Source organism: Narcine bancroftii, chromosome 1, assembly GCF_036971445.1.
Source record: "Narcine bancroftii isolate sNarBan1 chromosome 1, sNarBan1.hap1, whole genome shotgun sequence".
NCBI lineage: Eukaryota > Metazoa > Chordata > Chondrichthyes > Torpediniformes > Narcinidae > Narcine > Narcine bancroftii.
The window spans coordinates 335,349,015-335,364,925 of NC_091469.1; the positions used below are offsets into that span (position 1 = coordinate 335,349,015).

The window sequence follows — 15,911 nt, forward strand, 5'->3', positions numbered from 1 at the left end:
CATCATACAAGGGCAACTGATACCAAATCAGTGATGGCCATATCCAAAGATAACTTAAAAGGAAGTTCAAAGCTTTGAATTTGCCACTTTAACTTTTTTACCAAGATACTGCGCACTACAACTTCACTGAAAGGCCTTTTATAAACGATTTATTTTAATCTAAATTCTGCAGAAAAACGATTTGACTTGGATCCATCCCTTCTGATGGGCCACTCCACATTCCCTCTTTATGCCACTTGCCTCTTGTTTGTCAGTCCCAGCTGCTCCATTTATTTCTTACCCTGTATTTGATACATTTTGTGGTTATGACTTTTGTTGCTGCATCAAGTTTTCACTTGCAGGTGAGCAGACACCTTGAATCCATCTACATTTGTAACCCCTCAATGGAGCATTTGTTTTTAAAATAGCATTTAATGTAAGAGTATCCAATGAATTGAATGCATATAAACTGTGGAATGTGGTCTGAGCCATTGGCTCAGTAATAACAATCTTTTCAGGTTTTGTTTTAGAACACCAAAGCTTGTTCCTATGTTTATATTTATGATCAATTTTCCTCTCACTCCAGGAAATGAGTTCTGGGGAACCCTAGAAAACACTCCCCAGACAAAGGATTGTGGCGTCTTTAAAAAGCTATTGGTTCTGGGGAGAGGTTTGAAAATATTAAAATTTAAATTAATAGATTTATGTTGGGTTGTGGGTGACTGGAGTCCTGATGTACATTGGTTCTGACTTAATTTCAGTCGTAGAAAGCTGATGCCAGATCTCGATAAGTACTTGGGAATTTTTGGAGCAGGAAAAATGACTGGATTCTAATCTATGGTTCCACTGTTATACTTCAACTCTTTGATGTATGTGAATACCATGGATGAATTAATGAAGACATACTTACTTTTGTTATAACATTTTGTTTTAACAGCTCTGAATGGAAACTTCCACAGACCATTTTACATACTCATTGAAGAAGTTATTTTTGCCTCTGAGGCATTGGACTGCTTGTTCTAAGTTGTAGACACAAGAGACTGCATATGCTGGATTGGGAGGAAAATGAATGTACTGCATGAGGAACTCAGTGGGTCAAGCTGCATCCATGGAACCAAAGGGAAGGTTGACATTTTGGGTGCCTTCTGTCCTTTTCTCTGTCTTGCCATCTGCTCCAGACCTTGTTTTAGCTTCCATCTCCATTTTCGGGTCTCCCAGTTGGTCCCAGCCAGGATCTCAGGTGTGTGCACTCCATTTGTCACTTCTCCCAATGGTTTTCTGTCTGTGCCCTGTGCTCTAGGCTTTCTATGTTGCTCCCTTCTGCCCCTTCGATGTTGCTACCTTCTGCCCCTTTGATGTTGCTTCCTTCTGCCCCTTCGATGTTGCTACCTTCTGCCCCTTCGATGTTGCTACCTTCTGCACCTTTGATGTTGCTACCTTCTGCCCCTTCGATGTTGCTACCTTCTGCCCCTTCGATGTTGCTACCTTCTGCCCCTTCGATGTTGCTACCTTCTGCCCCTTCGATGTTGCTACCTTCTGCCCCTTTGATGTGGCTACCTTCTTCCCCTTTCTCCATCTCTCCAACAACTCTGTGCCTCACTTGCCCAAGCAGGTCTGGACCACTATTCTTCTTCATTCAGGCCTGATGCAGGATCTTGATTTGGAACACCAAATGTGTCTTTGCCTCCACAGTTGACGTGTTGAGTTCCTCCAGCAGCTTAGTTTTTTGTTCTGTTTTTACTTCGATGAATTGGCGAAAGCCTGCCCAGTAGTAGATATATCGTCCTCAAAATCCGAAACGCAGTGGATGAATCAGATAATGCGCATGAGCATTTGGATGTCGGAAAAGAACAATTAATCATCGGACGTAACGTTTTATATTTAAAAAGGACATTAAAGATGCACCCAAGTGATAAATGGGAAGAAACTAGAGTATGTGTATATAAGTACTGTTGGTTCTTTTAGAGCTTATTCTTAAATGTTTATATTTCATTCTGTCAATAATGAGGTGCATTTGCTGTGTTACTTATTTTCTTGTGCAATTTATCGTGGCTGTAGCTTTGAACTGCAACACTGTAGATATAGATTACTTCTTTTCCACACTTAGTGTATAAATCAAATGGTCTTGTAGTTTTATTTGTGTAAATATTTATTTTTAAGGTGTGGCATTATCTTTTTCATCATGACCAATATGACTCTACCCATCTTGGCTATCAGATGTTTTCTATGACTTTATACTTCACCCCAGGTTTTGTTTTTTGAATTTCCTTGCAAGAGGTCCGTGTGGTGAAGTTTGATCTGAGCCACGTAGTTTCTACACTTTTTTCTTGGAAACTGCTGCAATGAACAATCTTTGAAAAGCAGTTGCTTCTATTGCAATGGCACGCAATTATAATGAAATGATCTGACTGACCAAGAGATGAATTGCTCATATGTTTTTAATGAGCCAGCAGATCAGAAGCGAAGGCTCAGACATGCCTTAGTTATAATCATCACTTGGCCTGTTCATTTGTTGATTTCCCCAGCAAATTTTTCTTGCACCTACAGTAAATATACTTTGTGCTAGGTTTCTGTTCTCAATAAAAAAAATAACAAACCATTTTTCTTCATTAATATTCTGGAAAAAATCCTACCCATTCATATTCATTTGATCGCAATGGGTAAGCTTCGCCATATGATGGGGAACCGACTGAATACTATTATTTGCTTGATATTCTCAAGCCTATTTTATGATCAAAATCTGGTAACAAATAAAATGACCTTCTTCCTTTATGATTTTATACGCTATGCTTCAGTTGCTGGTCACCAAGAAAAACAATTTCAATTTACATATATATAATTCCCTTTATGGAACATTCAAAAGCTGCTTCACATGCATGATTAGATTTAAAAAAAAAGAAAATCACTGGGCCAAAGAAGATCACAGTGCATTACCCGATAAAAATTCTGAGAAATTGGTTAAACAAACAAGATTTCCTGAGGCAGAGAGAAAAATACAGAGAGGTCCACATGTCAGGAATCATAGACATCAATGAGGAGGTCTGAAAGAGAAGGGTGCTGGAAGGATATAGAGAACTAAACACATTGGAAGGCTGGGAGGTTTAGAAGTATGAGGGCTGATCTCATTGAAACCTGTTGAGCACAGAGGTCTGGCTCGAGTGGAGGAGTAGAGGATGTTTCCTATGGAGAAGGAGTCTGGGACCAGAGGGCACAACCCCAGAATGCAAAATATCCCTAATAGTCCAGCGAAGAGGAGGATGTTTTTCTCCAGATGGTGGTGAATCTGTGGAATTCTTAGTTGTGGAGGCCAAGTCATTGGGTATATTTGAGACAGAGGTAGATAGCTTCTTGATTAGGAAGGAAATCAAGGGTTATGGGAGAAGGCAGGAGATGGGGTTGGAAAGGATAGTAAATCAGCCATGATGGAATGATTAGGCCAAATGTCCTAATATTTTTTGGTTATAGAGGTGCAAAAGGATGTCAAGAAATGCAGCATGTAATCATGAGTGCTGGTCAATGAGAGGGGGTTTGGGTAAAAAGCAGTAATGGTCCAGTGCCCTCCCAGTGGCCATTTCATGGGATTATTATCACTGAGTCGTAACAGATAATATGATTATTTTGTGGTGGAAAGGTGTCATTTTTTTTATTTTCCTCTTCCAACACATTGGGGCTGAAACATGTTGTAATGCATAACCTCACCCATTACACAGTAGACTCTGAACCTGTCCTGAAGACAGCTCTGATGATGGGGCTTTAACCTATAAAGTAACTCTTTTTCGCTTTCTACAAATGCTGCCTGACCTGCTGAGAGTTTCTTGCATTTTGTTTTTTATTCAGATTTCCAGCAACTGCAGGTTCTTTTTTGGTTCTCACTGAATCTGCTAAAATCCTAATTTTGCAATCATAAATCCAGCAGACTTGATGGACCAAAGGGCCTACTTCTACTCCTACATCTTGTGACCATAAGATATAGGAGCAGAAATACCCATCAAGTCTGCCCCACCTTATAATCATGAGCTGATCCATTTTCTTACTCAGCCCCACTGCCAGGCCTTTTCCCTATTAACTTTGATGCCCTGACTAAATAAGAACCTATCAATCTCTGCCTTAATTAAATGCACTCCATGACCTGGCCACCACAACCACTTGTCACAACAAATTCCATAGATTTTCCACCCTCTGGCTGAAGAAATTCCTCTGCATCTCTGGTCTCAGTGGACACCCTTCAATCCTCAAGCTGTGCCCTCTTGTCCCAGACTCTCTCACGATGGGGGAAACAACCTTTATACGTTTACTCTGTCAATGCCCTTCAACATTCTAAATGTTTCAATGCGATCCCCCCTCATTCTCCTACATTCCAATGGGACAGGTTCAGAGTCTACTGTGTAATTACATTACAACATGTTTCAGCCCAATATGTTGGAAGAGGAAAATAAAAAAATGACACCTTTCCACCACAAAATAATCATATTATCTGTAACGACTCAGTGATAATAATCCCATGAAATGGCCATTGGGAGGGCACTGGACCATTATGGCTTTTTACCCAAACCCCCTTCTCACTCTCGAGTATTCATGATTACATGCTGCATTTCTCCACTTCCTTTTGCACCTCTATAACCAAAAAATATTAGGACATTTGGCCTAATCATTTCATCATGGCTGATTTACTATCCTTTCCAACCCCATCTCCTGCCTTCTCCCATAACCCTTGATTCCCTTCCTAATCAAGAAGCTATCTACCTCTGTCTTAAATATACCCAGTGACTTGGCCTCCACAACTATGAATTCCAGGATTAGAGCTTTCAACCAGTCCTCATATGGTAACACTCTCATTCCTGGAATCATCCTTGTGAACCTTCCCTGAACTCTTTCCAAAAGCAGCACATCCTTTGTTAAATAAGGAGCCAAAAACCACTCACAGTACTCCAAGTGAGGTGTCACCAGGGCCTTATAAAGCCTCAAGACCACATCCCTGCTCTTAAATTCTATTCCTCTTGATTTTCACCACTGACTCGTTGTGCAAGTTTACCTTCAGTCTATCCTGCATGAGGACTCCAGGTCCCTTTTTACCTAGGTATTTAAAATATTCTCCCCATTTAAAAATTAATCTGCCCATTTATTATTTTTTCTACAAAAGTGCATGATCATACACTTTCTGACATTGTATCTCATTTGCCACTTCAGCAACATTCTCTTAATCTAATTCCTTCTGCAGCCTCCCTGTTTTCTCAATGCTACCTGCTCCTCCACCTACCTTAGTATCATCTGCAAACTTGGCCACAAAGCCATTCATTCCATAATCCAAATCATTAATGTACAACTTAAGAGTGGCCCCAATACCAAACCCTGCAAAACATCACTGCAACCAACCAGAATATGATCCTTTAATGCCAATTCTGTGTTTCCTGCCATTCTACCAATGCTCTCCTAATGCTAGTATATTTCCTGTTATATCATGGGGCTCTTGTTAAGTAGCCACATGTGCACCACCTTGTCATTAAAAATTGAAATATTTGACACCAAATTTCTGAGCTGATTGGCCTCTATACCCACTAGCAAGTCAAAACAGGTCCTTGCTATCATCTTAGTTCTTTTCCACCTCCCCAAAGTTTTGCCACAATTTCAGGTCAACAATGCCTGTTAAACACCCTCAATCTCATTAATTTGCTGTGCTTACTCTACAAATCAAATTGCTTTGCATATTTATTTGTTGCATTTTTGTTGTAAAAACACATGAGATTGTAGATAATATCCTACATTAGATCTTAAAGGATGAATAAATTCCTTAAATTTATTCCTTGCAACAATTTTGAACAAATACATGCACAAAGCAATTGCACTTTACACCAGTTGTTGCTTGGTTTCCTCTTGATTGAAGACTTCCACCAGAGTGATTGAAAGCTCTGCCACATTCACTTGCCCCAATTCCTTCCCATCACTCTCCCAACTCCTTCACATTATGCTCTGAAAGCGTCAGTCTCCCAATCCAAAACTATGGGGCAACACAGTCAGCAAAGTGGTTAGCGCGATGCGATTGCAATGCCAGTGGCCTGGGTTCGAATCTGGCGCTATGTGTAAGGAGTTTGTACATTTTCCTCATGTCTGCATGGGTTTCCCCTGAATCCTCTCCAAAATGTACGGGGTTGTAGGTCGATTGGGGGTAACTGGGTGGCATGGGTTTAAGTGGCTGGAATTGGCATCTACCATGTTGTTAAGAAAAATAAACTCCATGAAGTTGAACTCTCCCCACTTTGTCATCCCTCTAAATAGACACAGGAGAAGGAGGGGTGATCACGTCGAGGTGTACAAAATCATGAGAGGAACAGATCAGATGAACGCAGGGAGTCTTGCCCAGAGTTGAGGAGTTGGTAACCAGAGGAGATTGGTTTCATGTGAGGGGTGAGAGATTTCAACAGAACCTGATGGGGAATGTTGCTATCCAGAGTGAATAGAATTGGCTGCTGGAGGAGCTGTTTGAGGCAGATATTATTGTAATGTTTTATGAAATATTTGGACATATACATGGAATGGATAGGTTTGGATGGATCAGGGCCAAACACAGGCAGGTGGGACGAGTGTGGGTGAGACATTTTGGTTGGCATGGGCAAATTGGGAGGGCCTGTTTTCATGCTGTGTGACTCCTCAAACAAACCAAAATGTTTACTCTTCTATTTTCTGATACTCCAAACTAGACACAGCTTTGAGATCATTTGTCCGCTGCAAGTAAATGTGTATAGAACAGGTAATTGCTCTTTTGATTGTTGTACAGGTACACAATCCTTTATCCGGACATCTAAAATCCAGAAAACTCCAAAAACCAGCAGGGGGGGGGTGGTGGGGGGCGGGGGCAAGAGACGGCAGTGCGACTCGGGTGGGTGAGGGGGAGAGACGGCAGTGCGACTTGGGCGGGTGATGGGGAGACAGCAGCACGACTTGGGTAGGCGAGGGGGAGATGGCAGCGTGACTCAGGCGAGCGAGGGGTAGACGGCAGCGCAACTCAGGCGGTCGAGTGGGGCAGACAGCAGCGCGACTTGGGTGGGCGAGGGGGTAGACAGCAGCGCGACTTGGGCGAGCGAGGGGGGATGGGTGGATACGGCAGCACAATTCGGGTGGGCTTAAATCTGGGGCAGCTGGCTTTTGTTCTGAAATCTGGAAAAATCCAAAATTCGGAGCACACTGTCCCCCAAGGGTTCCGGATAAAGGATTGTGTACCTGTATGTGGTCCATTTGTTGAGTTTCAATGATCCTTCAACTCCCACATCTTTCTTTCTAAGAGTCCCTTATTTTGCTTCCATGCAGCTTTGTGACTGGATAACCGATTATTCTTTTGCCCAGTTTATCTTTTGCCCAGAAAGGAGATGTTATGAGGAGGTATCTTGACAGATAATCAAATCTGTGTCAAAGAGGTAAATTTTACAGTGAACCTTAAAAGATATCAAATTTAGGAAGCAAATTTGACAGATTCCAGCCAGGCAAGTGAGTGTTTGTGTTTAAAGACAAGAATAAACAAGTAAGTGGATTTGGACACATTGAAGGTTTCTGGGGCCGGAGTTCATTCCAGACTATGGAGGGATTTGAAAAGCAAAGATGAGAATGTTAAGATTGTTATGTTTAGGAATGAGAATGAATCTAGATCAGCAAAAATGGATAATGGGAGAATAAACCTTGGAGCAAACTATGTGCAAACTGGTTGGAATAAACCTAAAAGAGACTGGTAAGAAATGCATAGGACCAGTAATATCAAAGGATAAGCATGGTTTGCATGAAGGTATCAGGGTTGAAGCTATGGTAGAGGTGGTAGTATGGATTAGTGTTTCAATGCTCAGCTCAGTGCCAAGCACAAAACCAAGGTTGCAAACAGTTTGACTTTGCCTTAGGCAGGTGCCATAAGCTACTTGCCAGGAAATAAGACCTGCATTGGGAAACAAAGCGATTGGTTTCAGTTTTCCCAAATTTGAGCGGAATACATCTCTGATTCAGGGCAGAATGTCAAACGAATGAAAGCACTCCATTCCATGTATATGGACTCATAGAGGGTGGAAGTAAAATAATCATTATTTCAACATTATTCTTGATACCCAATGTTTGTGTCCAAGATGTTGATTAATCTTCCTGACATCTCATATGGCTTAGCATCAATTGTCTTGGTTACAGCATGAAACTTATATTAGGGATGCTATATAAATGTTATATAGTTTAATTTTATTTGTCACAAAATACCTAGTATGTGAGAAAGGTTCTTCCGCTATGAACTAAAAGGTTATCTCTAACATTCATACAGTCGCATAACGAACACAATTACAGTGTCAGATTATGATGATAGGAAGATTATTTAGCATCAAGCAAGGACAGCATGATCACACTGTCATGGGGTGCATTAAAGGAGCTAGAGGCTGGAGGGTAGAAGTTGTCTGTCAAGTCTGTTGATGCATGCTTTCACACTCATCAGCCCCTCCCCACTGACAGGAGGGAGCAGGAAGTCTCTCCAGGGTGTGATGGGTCTTTCAGTAGGTAGGCTGCCTTTCCTAGGCAGTGGGAGATGCAGGAGGACTCCATGGTATGAATATTCTGGCCTGTATTCAATACCTTCTGTTGCTTCTTATGGTGGTAAGCAGAACAGCCTCCATTGCATCCAGCAAGAATGCTTTCAGTGGCATACTTGTCCAAGTTGGGGGGAAAATGGGACAGGCTAAATTTTATTAGTTCACTAGAGATATTTATTCTTAAGAACTTGAAGCTATCTAAACTTTTGATTTCAGCACCATTAATGTGGACTGGGGTGGGGTCTCTGACCCCCCTCCTAAAGTTAATGAGCATTACCTTTGTCTTACGGGCATTGAGAGAGAGGCTTTTTTAAAAATCTTGACATCATGCCACTAGACTTTAACTCACACAGAGTTTTCAATCTCGATTTCATTTCGGCTGCTGTGCAACATGTTGATAGCAAAGAAAAAGCATTTGATGGAATAATGGTTGTGGAAAATTGATGGCAGTATTGATTTGATCACTTTGACCTTTGGGATACAGTTTCCAGGAGAATGCAATCGCTCTTCTGACTTGTCTGGTATGAAAATAGATGTGGGTTTAACCACATGATTAGTGCTTCCTATTGAGGAGAGAGCAGCTGAGACTGTGGCCTGCTCCTAAAAATAGATGGCACTGAACGTGAGCGCGTCGCTGAGAACGTCACACACTACACGGGGGTAAATACAGAGAGCTGCAACTTGACAGAACTGAAGAATAATGAAGACCCTGCGATTCATCTCTGCCCAAGCCCTGGTATCAAATGCCCAGATCGCCCAGAAAAGCATTGCAAGTGTTGCACAAAATCTGTACCCCTTGCTCTTCAAGGCAAGCTACTTGCTGGAACAGGCCACAGTGATCAGTGACTTAGTAGAACATTGGCCATTGGCAGAATTCAGCATTCGCCAACTCCTGGGGAAAACACCGGACTGTGAGGAAAATCTCTGCAACAGGACGTGTCAACTATGCCTGCAAGCATGTCTGACAGGGCTGAGGAACTACGTTTTACACAGTTCAGAGACATATTCAAAGAGACTCAAAGTATTTGATTTTACAGGCCTCATCGACATGGAATTTCAGACTTGCAATTGTGGCAAAACTTTGGGGAGGTGGAGAAGAACTGAGCTGATGGCAAGGACCTGTTTTGACTTGCTAGTGGAGATAGAGGCCAATCAGCTCAGCAGTTTGGTTTCAAATATTTCAATTGAGGTTTTAATGAGCATGTTTGTGACACAGCGGAATTATGAAACAGTGGTTGAGGCCTTGTTGTTGAGGAGGCAGTGCCCACTGAAGATCAGATGTGTAGAATTCAGGGCTGACAGCTTGACTTTGAGGAAAGTCTTTTACATTATCAAACTGGTCAAGCCTGAAACTCTGCAGAAGTTGGAGTTAGTCCACAATATTCATCTGGAAATGGAGCATTTTGAATTCCTCCTGAGCCAAGTTGCATTCCCACAGCTCAGATCGCTGACACTCCCAGCAAGAACCATAGACGTGCGTAGATTTACGCCAGAGGATGAATCTTTGTTGGTGAGAATTGGTGAGATGCTGAGTGAGATGAAATTCCTCACAGAACTGAGTGTGGGGTTTTCCATTCTAACCGGGCGAATACGTAAGATACTCAGGTATGTTTGGATAACATTTAAAATTTTGGAGCACAGCGTTATGATTGGTTTATATGGGGTAAAAAGGGGGAAACTGTATCCAGTAGCAGATTGCTTTAAAGCCACTGGACATAATTTGAAAGTTTGGAGAAAAGGACACCATGGGAATTTGAAGAAATGCATTCTTTCACAGAGAGTAATTTTGGATTCACTGCCCGTAAAATAGTGGAAACAGAATTGATTAGTGTCTCCAAAGTGGAATTGGTTACTAAAGAGGGAATCATTAACAAAAGCCAGGGAATGATACTGATGGGATGGTTCCACTTGGATGCAGTGCTAGATCCATGGCTGAATAGGTTTCAGAGTTTTTTCTTATTCTGTCATCTTCCTTTTGCTATTTGAGGGAACCACAGAGAGATATTTTCCAGACCATTATTTTCCTTCGTCTCTTTGGTTTCATTTTGTTTCTGTTTTTGTCCAGAGAAATCCTACAACTGCTACAATCTAGTGCCCAATATAAACTCAACTGAAACAAAAGCACAAAGCTGCTTGTCACATTATCTTTTAAAATAAGCCCTTCTGCTACTATCACACTATGGACAGCAATGATTATTTGGAAAACATAGAAATGAGAAGAGAATATTTGACTTACAACAAGGAAGATACTTACATTGGTGAATTGTCAGACCTCTGTGAGTTGACCACGCTAACACCAGGCCAGTGTTTGAGCACTAACCTGTAGTGAGGACATGAGGAAGTATTGCATTGTGGAAGACACCATCTTTTGAATTAAATGGATAAATCTTAAAAGATCCCAAGGGTTTATAATCACAGAGGAGCTGTAAAAATAGCTCATTCCACATGAGGCAAGGAAATTCTCTCCAGGATGTCAACAGAAGATTACCACACAAGTTGATGCAGTGGTTAAGAAGGCATATGGTGTATTAGCCTTCAGTAGTCATGGGATTAAGTTAAAGAACCATGAGATAGTGTTTCAGCTCTATAAACTCTGGTTACACCACACTTGGATTATTTTGTTCAGTTCTGGTCACTTCATTATAGGAAAGCTGTAGACACTTTGGAAAGGGTGCAGAGGAGATTAACCAGGATGTTGCCTGGATTGGAGCAAGATTATGAAGCAAGATTGACAAAGCAAGGGCTTTTCTCTTCGAACCCATGAAAGGTGAAAGGTGACTTAAGAGGTATAGAAGATCATGAGGGGCTTAAATAGGGTGAACAGCCAGCATGTTTTCTCTGGGGTGACAATAGCAAATACCAGATGACATTGGTTTAAGGTGAGTGGAGGAAAGTTTAGGGGAGATATAAGCGGTACTTTTTTATGACATAGAAAGTGGTGGCTGCCTGGAATGGTTTGTGAGGGCTGGTGATGGAGGTTGGTACAATGGGGTAATATTGTGATTTGTTATTTTTTGATATTATTATCATGTATATGTTGATTAAATAAAAGATTAAAAAGAAAAAGAAAATAAATTAAAAAAAAGTTATAGGTAAAAATGTGTAGATTTATAATTGTAAAAGTAAATGTTCTCTGAAGTACTCATGAATCTCTAGTGAAGATGGGAGCAAATATTCAGCCAGTGGAGGGCCTTGCCCGCGCTTTGCTCATAGCAGCTGTTAGAACAAAGTTGTGTGAAACAGCAATGGCATCACCCAGGATGAGGAGCTGGTTGAAGCCGCTCACCTTTGGGGTGACTCTCTTAAAGTGTCTCCTCATCCCTGCTTCGTAAAAGTTTCTCCAGTCAGAGGCTTTATCTGTAACTTGGAGAAGTAATAAGTTATCTAAATTTGTTTTCGTCTTTCGGGAAACTCCTTGGAGGCAGAGAACCCTATAGATGCAGCGACAATTAAAGCTTTTCAAAAAATGTGACTGAAAATAAAGTGAAATTCTTTAAGGTTTATATATTCATGCAAGTGAAGTTTGTTTAGTGTAAGTACAATATAGTATTTTTGTCTTTTAAACTGTTTATTCTTAATGTAGGCATATTAGTGAGGCATTATAAGAATAAATATCAAGCAATTGGAAGATACACTTATCTGGCGACTCCATAGGGGTTTTACTGTAATGCATTGAAATTTTAACATGCATGATATACTTTAACTTTTGCTTGCCATAAGTCAAAGAGTCAACATTAGTAATGCCTGATGCTCCTTACAGTATGAGAGAAAGAGAAGCAAAAGCAAGTCCCCTTAGAGTTGCTGAGTGTCCATGGATTCACCTCCAGCGCTCCCACAGCCTCTGCAACTCATACAGAGTCATGCTTCCTATTAAGTCATCATTGTACAGTTTTGCAGCATGGAAATTAGTTTTTATCTACATATCTGCCTAGCTATCTTTTAAATGTAAAAATGACAATGAACCCATCTGTACCCACCAATTGCTGTATGAAGAAAAGGTGCCATTCAGGTCCCCATAAGATCTTGAAGACACACGGGAGTCTGCAGATGCTGGAATCTGAAGCTAAACACAATCTGCTGGGAGAACTCAGTGTGTCAAGCAGCAACAGTGGGAGAGAAAGAATGGTCAACATTTTGAGCCAAAATCCTTTATCGAGACTGAAGACGGAGGATGATGTGCTGAGGTTAGTGAGGTGAAAGGTGAGAACAAGAGGAACCCTCTCCCTGTCCTGTTTTGAGGGATGTGGGTTAAGGACAGATCTTCGGGAGATGGAGGAAATATGGGAGATGGATCTATTGACCACAATAGAGGGGAAGCCATGTTGAGAGAAGGAGCAGTGAGTGAGGGGCTCAGAAAGCACCAGTCTCAATGTAGGGTTTTGGCTCAAAACATCAACCATTCAAACCCACTGTTTGACCTACTGAGTTCCTCAGGCAAGTTGTGTTTTGCCCTTTTAAATCTTTCTGAGAAAAAGATGATGACTAATTACCTATCCTTGTCCTCATTATTTGGTAACCCTATATAATAGCCATTGTCAATGAGGGCTCTGCGACTCTCATTGGGGGCCACAGCACATTTAAGTAAGAGTCTTGTTTTCTTTTCACCTCATGTAACATAAATATTTTAAGTTTTTAGAATGTAATCGGTAGGAGAGAAATACGGAAGAAACCAAAACTTGACTGCTTCACAGGGGTCCCATAAACTCTGAACAGAGTCCTAGGGAAGCCATAGCTAAAAAATGGTTGAGAATGGCGGCTCTGTAAAGTCCCCTTTCAACCTCCTCTGCACAAGGAGGAAAGTCCTTGTCTATCCTGATTCTCCTTCTAATTCAAGCCTGCCAGCCCCATCTGATTCTCAGATGAACATTAGAAATCTCTTAATGCTGTTTCAAGGAAAACTAGAGGTTCTCTCTGTTCTGACCAATATCTATCCTGCAACAATTTCACAAATAGGATTCCTCGACAATTTATCGTATTATGGATTGAGATCTTCTTGTGTGCAAGCTAAATACATTGGTGACTGTACATAAGTATCTCAGTGCCATTGACAGAGTGAGGGTCATCTTGAAATAGTGGAACATGCATCAGAAGGTCTCATGCTATTTTGAAATATGATGCACTTTTTTTTTATATCTTCACAGTCCGTTAAAAACTCCTCTGCAGGCCCTGGATGTGTCCAGTTGCTCTCTGAATCACGCAGACATGGCATATCTGGCCAACAGTCTGCATGCTGAATACCTGGAAGTGCTGGATTTGAGTGGCCATAGCGTGGCTGAGTTCTTCCCTTCAACCTTCTTCAAGCTGCTCACCCGGGCGTCTTGCACTCTGACGAGCTTAACCCTGGAGGAGTGCAACATCAGTGATGAACACATCAATCTGTTGATCTTGGCCATAGAGCCTTGTAAGAAGTTAAAAGAGTTCAGGTTCTTCGCAAACCCACTCACATCACGATCCCTTTGTCGCATTTTTGAAATGTTTACTGAGCTCCCTCTGCTTTGTAAAGTCGAGATTCCGGTCCCAAGGGACTGCTATCCAGCATCCTATACTTATCCACTACCAGATGAAAACCTGGTGAAATATGACAGAGAGAGGTTCGAGGAGGTAAACCATGAATTGATGGTAATATTGGCGCAGGCCAGTCGCAATGATATTGTTGTGTCAACTCCACTCTTTGGCAGTTTTGATCCCCACATTCAAGAAACCAGCAATGAGATTAGTGTTGTAATGATTCAGTCATTCAAAGATACTATTTCCAACATTTTAACAACTTTGAATGAAGAGGATTAACACAAAAGAGATACAGTGAAATGGTAAAACATGATAATTTTTGAAAGGAGAGGTTTTTTTTCTTTGATTTAACTAAAAATGTAGTGTCGGAAAGGCTTGCAGTAGTTAACTCCCAGAAGTGAATGTATATATTTGAACAAGGGAAAAAAATATTACTGGAATATAAAACAAAGCTCAGATAATCAATTGTCTTGTCTCTAACCTGGTCCTTCATTAGCACCACTTAACTGAAATTAGCTAACAACGTACAAATCTATGGAGAGGGACATCTTCCAGGGTGGTCTCTCACTCACTAATGAAGGAATAAATCACTTGGATTTTATTCTTACTTGGCATTCTTATTGATTGTGAAAGATAGTGGGCTTTGTCAATGCTTAACTAGATAGCGTTCCCCTTTTATCCTTTCTTGCGCAATGCGGGGACCATTGAGATGAGAGTTAAATCTGATTGGCTAACTTCAGTGGCTGGAAATGGAGGGTCAGGTTGAGGACAACAAAATGGAGTAAGTCAACCAATCTATGGCCCCTTTCACATTAGCACTTGAACCCAGTACTTAACTGGCAATTTATTAGTTCATGTACCAATGTGAATGCTCCCGAACCAAGTCACCTAGAGAGGGGGTATCATTGCTGATCCAGTTTGAGTCAGCTCCTATGTGAATGGGCGTTCCAGTATGTCTATCCCATTAGTGATGCGCTGATGATGTTCTTGTATGCATGGGTGATTCTTAAAGAGGCAGGGAATGGAAAAAGCAAAATAAATGTTTTTTTACACAGCATTCGTGTGATTTTTCCACTAAGAAGAGCCTCCGATATGCCAGCATTGGTCAAACGAACAAAGCCTGCATTTTTCTGGGTCAGTGCATCTTTTTACACAGCAAGCCGTATTTGATGGCATTTCAACCAACTTGTTTTTTTCCCAAAAAATGGCTTAAAAATATTCCCCACGTCTTGTATGCCAGTATGAAATTAGGGTGATAATAATGAGTAATGCTGACAGTAACTCTGTCGGTCCCTGCACTGGTCATTGTTGTGTTGATGTCCATGTGAGATGAGTCTGGACACAAGGGTTTGCTATCAAGTGTTACTTTTATTAATACACAATTACTAGAAGAGTGTGGGAAATCATAGCAGGAATAAAACACATGCACACAATGTATAAAAGGGTGGAAAAAGGTGCACAATTTAATGAGACATACATGCACAATCTATAAAAGAACATGGGAAAATACACACAATTTAATAAAACACGCACACAATTTATAGAAGAATGTGGGAAAATCTACTGCCACTATTGCTCGAAAGAAGTGGATTTCAATATTTTTCTTTGCACTCACATACCACCTTAAGCAATTCCTTACTAATCACCGCTACGTATAATTGGAGGCTGGTGGGTGAGTGGGGTAGTGGCCTTAAGACTGTTCAAATTGAGGAGAAACACACAGACCATCTTGCTCACAACCTTGCAGATCTAGTGTTAAATCTAGGGTTTGTGTTAGGGTTAGGGTTCAACTTTGCCACACTCGTATGTGTTTTATTGCCACTACCCCTTTCCCACGCTTGCTATAAACTCTGCATGTGTTATCCCCCTTACCATTTT

The 15,911-nt window shown here is 41.1% G+C and overlaps 2 protein-coding genes across 5 annotated transcripts in view; both read left to right on the plus strand.

The window, feature by feature from the left end:
• LOC138748758 (pleckstrin homology domain-containing family G member 4B) overlaps positions 1–2,733 on the plus strand; it is a 224,311-nt gene extending 221,578 nt beyond the window's left edge. For all 4 annotated transcript variants that reach the window (XM_069909453.1, XM_069909469.1, XM_069909479.1 and 1 more), the window contains one exon: positions 917–2,733. Coding sequence is in view for 1 of the 4 variants with exons in the window: in XM_069909469.1 (XP_069765570.1) it covers positions 917–922 (6 nt within the window). In the remaining 3 variants the exon portion in view is untranslated. The remainder of the gene's footprint in view (positions 1–916) is intronic.
• A 6,492-nt stretch (positions 2,734–9,225) lies between these two features.
• On the plus strand, positions 9,226–15,087 carry LOC138752210 (leucine-rich repeat-containing protein 14B-like). The gene is made up of 2 exons (XM_069915200.1): positions 9,226–10,130; positions 13,667–15,087. Exons 1-2 carry the CDS (start codon positions 9,226–9,228, stop codon positions 14,310–14,312), a joined length of 1,551 nt encoding a protein of 516 aa, XP_069771301.1. The 3' UTR covers positions 14,313–15,087.
• Positions 15,088–15,911: the final 824 nt, after the last annotated feature.